At 44.2% G+C, this 5,100-nt stretch overlaps 1 protein-coding gene across 1 annotated transcript in view; it reads left to right on the plus strand.

Annotated features, from left to right (window-relative positions):
- Positions 1-5,100, plus strand: part of NBR1 (NBR1 autophagy cargo receptor) — a gene marked incomplete in the record, with an annotated part of 39,915 nt that overhangs the window by 21,286 nt on the left and 13,529 nt on the right. Inside the window, 6 exon segments of the mRNA XM_027774797.1 lie at positions 1-87; positions 374-583; positions 1,617-1,776; positions 1,864-2,154; positions 4,216-4,365; positions 4,863-4,938. Of these exon segments, the coding sequence (XP_027630598.1) occupies positions 1-87; positions 374-583; positions 1,617-1,776; positions 1,864-2,154; positions 4,216-4,365; positions 4,863-4,938 (974 nt within the window).

A 5,100-nucleotide genomic window follows, 5' to 3' on the forward strand; every position in this document is an offset into this window, starting at 1 on the left:
GCGGAGACCCATTGTAGGTCCCTCCGAACCATTCTCCCATTCAAAATACTCTACTCCTCGTCTTCCTGCTGCTCTGGAACAAGTCAGGTAAAGCCAATATATGTGGGAATGCATGTTCTCTGGTTGGCTTCTTGGTTCTGGTGACAGGGTATGCATCACAAAACTACAGATAATATCCATAGTTTTGCTTATTTTCAGCTGATGTTCAATCATGAAGACAATTATCCAAAGCTAATGAAACAAATAATAATAACTATAAAAAGAAACTTAAGAAACTAAACTAGAAGCTAACACTGGTAGAGACTACAGTTGGCTTCAAATAGTTTCAGGGAGTTTTGTTTTCTTTTAAAGCCTTTCATTTATCATCTCACAGGCTTCAGAAACAGGTTGATAAGAACTTTCTTAAAGCGGAAAAGCAAAGGTTGAGAGCTGAGAAGAAGCAACGTAAAGCAGAGGTCAAGGAACTTAAAAAGCAGCTTAAACTCCATAGGAAGATTCATCTGTGGAATTCAATCCATGGACTTCAGAACCCCAAGTCTCCTTTGGGCCGACCTGAAAGCTTACTGCAGTCTAGCACCCTGATGTAAGCCCAGGGTTGGGGTGGGAGCCAAGACATTAGCACCAGCTCTTCAAAACTGAACTTCAGCCCTCTTCTGTATATTTGTTGGCAGCCCCTAACACTCAAACCCTTAAAAGGTCCCATTCTCTGATCACAGCACTATTTTATTTTATTATTATTATTTTTTAATTTTCCAGAGGGCATGTGTGTTAGACAGAGAGGAACAGAAAGAAGGAAGTGAGCGAGCACTCCCCATGGGGGATATTTATGCTGCAATCCCTTCTCCATCTTTCTTTTCTTTCAGGATTTTAGGCACATGTGCCCAGCATGATTCTCAAGCTAGTGGGATGGCAGCATGACCCACACAGTCAACTGTGGGGTCCAGCTGCTTTAACCTCTATACCACCAGCTGGCCATTTTGGTTTTTGACTAGTTATTTTTTAAGCAATTTTTTTAAGTTTTCTTTTTTTCTTCTATGGCTGAGAGAGACAGAAACAGCACCCCCAACAGGGTCTTGACATTGTGAGCCATCCCCAGCCTTTGCCACCCTCAGATCATGGGCACATGTGTGCCAGACTTAGGGAACTCTCTCGACTGAATCCAGAACCTTCCACATAGGTCAACTTTGCAGAATGTCAAGTTTTACCACTATGCCACCATCCAGCCCTCTTTATTTGTTTTTTTGTTTTTGTTTTTGTTCTGTTTTCAGTTTTGCTTTGGGACATGAGTACTTGCTATAGAAAGAGAGAAAGTGAGAAATCACCCCTTGGGGGGAAGACCACTCCACAACCTCTTCTCTTCCATTATCCTCTCAGGATTTGGGGCATGCATGCATAAGCTCCTGGTGTGATTTGCAGGGTGCTGAGACTGGGAGTAGAACCGCAGTGGGCCATCTGAGAGTCAGCTGCCTTAATCACCATGCCACTTGCTGCCCCCCTATTAGAATAATTTTTAAGGCAGATGTATTTAGTACTTCCTCAAGAGTCAGGCTCAGCTGATATTCAGAAGCCATCATAAATCCACCAGCAAGTGACTAAGCATCTAAATTTCTGTTCAGGCTCTCTTTGCAGCCCTGTGCTCCAATTATGCCAACACTCAGTGCGGCATTTGTGGATGAGAATTTGCCTGATGGGACTCACCTTCAGCCAGGGACCAAGTTTATTAAACACTGGCGGATGAAAAATACAGGAAATGTAAAGTGGAGTGCCGACACAAAGGTATATTTTCTCACAGAATGTAAAGACGTGATTTGAAGTGGCAGAGGACTCAGCTGACAAGCTTTCTCTTGTTATTGTTCTTTGCAGCTTAAACTCATGTGGGGAAACCTGACTTTGGCATCTACAGAAAAGAAAGATGTTTCAGTTCCCTGCCTGAAGGCTGGCCATGTGGGCGTTGTGTCTGTGGAGTTCATTGCCCCAGCCTTGGAGGGAACATACACATCCCATTGGCGTCTTTCTCACAAAAGCCAGCAGTTTGGGCCTCGGGTTTGGTGCAGTATTATAGTGGATTCTTTCCCCTCCACAGAGAGCCCTGATAACTTGGAGAAGGGCCTGAGTAGCTCAAGCAAAGATGATGATCTCACCTGCCAGCAAGAGGTAGGCATTGATAGGCTTTGGCCCAATACCCCAAGGTGTTTGTACTCAGAGTGAGGGAGAGGGTGACTAAAACGTAAAGAGCCTGCTCATAGCTAGTCGTTCTTCCAGAAATCATGAAAGGTCAGCTTCTAGTCCACAGGGGCTCTATTTCAGTGTCCTTAGGATCTCAGCATAGGCAGTTCCTGAATGCTTCTGTATCTCTTTGTGTAATGCTCAGTCAGCCTCTTGGCTGCATGAGAGAAAGAAGGGCTGCCTGGCCTGGCCTATGGAACTGTTATACTGATAGCTCTGCTCCTTCACATTCATCTCTCCTGAAATGTCCCTTTGTATGTTCTCTAAATACTAACGAAGTTATGCCTAGTAGTTACTTGGTGCATAGTTATTGTTTTGTTTTATTTTTATGTTTTTTGCTATAGGGCACATATAGTCTCTGGAGAGAAACAGAGAGAGCTAGAAAGGGGGAAAAAAATCAGTCTCTGGGGGATGGCCATGCCACAGCCCCTTCTCCATTCTCTTTAGAATGTTGGGCATATGTATACACATACAAACACCCTGTATGTTATTTATTTATTTAGTCTTTTTTGGGGAAAAAAAAAAAAAAAAGAGTTGTTTATTTATTTACTTATTTACTTAATTTTTTTAATTTGACCAGAGAGGGATAGGGTGCGGGGGGATGAGAAAGCAAGCCACCATGTCTAGGACTCAAACTGCAACCAGCCATGTGGGAGTTCAAGTGCCCTTAACCACCATGCCACCTGCCGGCTCCAGTTTACTTATTTTTTTAAATTTGCTTTAGGGCATACACACTCACCAGACAGTTGGGGGTGGGGGTAGGCATGAGAAAGCAGACTGCCAGGCCTGGAACTTGAACAGCAGTTAGCCATATGGGAGTCCAGCTCCTCAACCACCATGCTACCTGCTGCCCCACCTCCCTGGTGTGTTTTCCAAGATCTGGGACTTGAAAGGCTCAGTCAGCCATGTGGGATCCAGCATCTTAACCTGCCACCTGCTGGACTAGTGTACAATTTTTTTATCCAACTTCTCTGTATTAGCGGGGCAGAGATTTACTGCCTAATGTTGGTTCCCTGGATTTGTCTATTGTATCATGGTGAGGTTATTAGTTATTGTTAGGGAAGCCTGGGTGAAGCTGTGGCAATATGTGAACTCTGAATTATTTTTAATAATAATACACTCACGAGAGAGAGAGAGACCAAGAAACTGACAGAGATAAAGCACCCCTTAACAGTGTGTGGTCATACCGCAATCCTTTCTTCCATTTCTCCACCCTGTTGAGATTTGGGGCATACATACATAAGTACCCAGGGTGTTTCTCAAGCTACTGACCCAGGATTTGAACTATGTGGTCAGTCATGTGGGACCTGGCTGCCTTAACCAGCAGGCCATGGAGCCAGCTTATAAGTTTTTTCTTTTTCTTTTTTTGGAGAGGTTTTTGCTATAGGGTGCGTACGCTCGCCAAAAAGAGACAGAAAGCCAGAAATCACCTCCCTAGGGGAATGTCCATGCTGCAATCCCTTCTCCTCCATTCTCTTCTCAAAATCTTGGGCACGCACACATGCACGAACACACGCCCAGCGTGAGTTTAAGCCACCGGGTTCGGGACTCACAACTGCAGTCAACTACATGGGAGTCCAGTAACGTAGACATTACAACAACTGTTGGTCCCAAGCTCATAAGTTTTATATCAAAACTGAGGCTAGTAGATGGCATGATGGTTACGGCACTGGATTCCCACATGGTTGATTCAAGTCCCAGACCCAGTGGCTTGAAAATCCTGCTGGGTGTCTGTATGTGAATGCCCAAAATCCTCAGAGGATGGAGGAAAAAGGATTGCCACACACCCTCCCAGGGAGTGATTTCTTATTTTCTCTCTCTCTCTCCAGCAAGTGCATGTGCCTTAGAGCAGAAAAAAAAATTATATAAAAAATGTTTTTTAAAAATGTAGAGGTACAGCGGTGTTTTTGTTTTAGAGGAGGCACTGTCTGCCTGCCTCTTGAGTTCTGTTGAGAGTCTAAACCTTACACCAGTGGCTTTTCTCTATAGGAGGCTTTTCTTTTGGCCAAAGAAGAAATTCATCTTGGCAAAGCATCTGAGCAGACAGAAGGGACAGGGACCTGCATCCCACAGAAAACAAAAAACGTTGCCAGTGAAAGGGAGCTCTACATCCCATCTGTGGACCTCCTGACCGCTCAGGTAGAAGCTTCAGTGCTCTGAGGGGCAAGGGACAGCAAGAGAGTGAGCACTGGGAAAACAATTTTTACCTTGTTGAACAGTAGGTGGAATACCCATAGGTAGGATCCAGTAAGTTACAGAAATGCCCATTTAGATCCAATAAGATGCATTTAATGGGAAAGAAATCACCCACAGAAGCAAGTTTCTCGACTGAGTGCTTCCTCTTTGAGTTGGGAACTCAATCCTGTGCTTTCCCTCAACTTCCTCTTAGTGACCTCTTTATTTTAGCCTCTCTGGTTCATCATCACACACACTGCATTGTCTCTCTTTCCTGCCATCTGTTATTTGAACATCTAGTTCCCATTTATCTCTTTCTGTTTTCACTTGACTAAGAGGCATGAATTTGAACAGAGTGAATCCAGGATGATGTAGAGATGGCCCGTAGGTCCTGGATATAAGACAGAACATGGCTCCAGTGTGCCCTGCAGGCAGCCTAACATTGCTCATCTTTTTTCCAGGACCTGCTGTCCTTTGAGCTGTTAGATATAAACATTGTCCAGGAGTTGGAGAGAGTCCCCCACAACACCCCTGTGGGTAAGAATGTCACTCAGTTCATCTTGTTTATTTTATTAACAGGCATGAAAGAACCATAGCCTAGACTTTGGTAGTTACTAGTGTTTTATTCTGGGGAAATAGATGGCAATGATTTCTCCTACAATGCAAGAGTAAGTCTACACCCATGGTTCCATTTTCCTT

The sequence above is a fragment of the Tupaia chinensis genome, unplaced genomic scaffold, assembly GCF_000334495.1.
Source record: "Tupaia chinensis unplaced genomic scaffold, TupChi_1.0 Scaffold000477_2, whole genome shotgun sequence".
In the NCBI taxonomy this organism is placed as follows: Eukaryota; Metazoa; Chordata; class Mammalia; order Scandentia; family Tupaiidae; genus Tupaia; species Tupaia belangeri.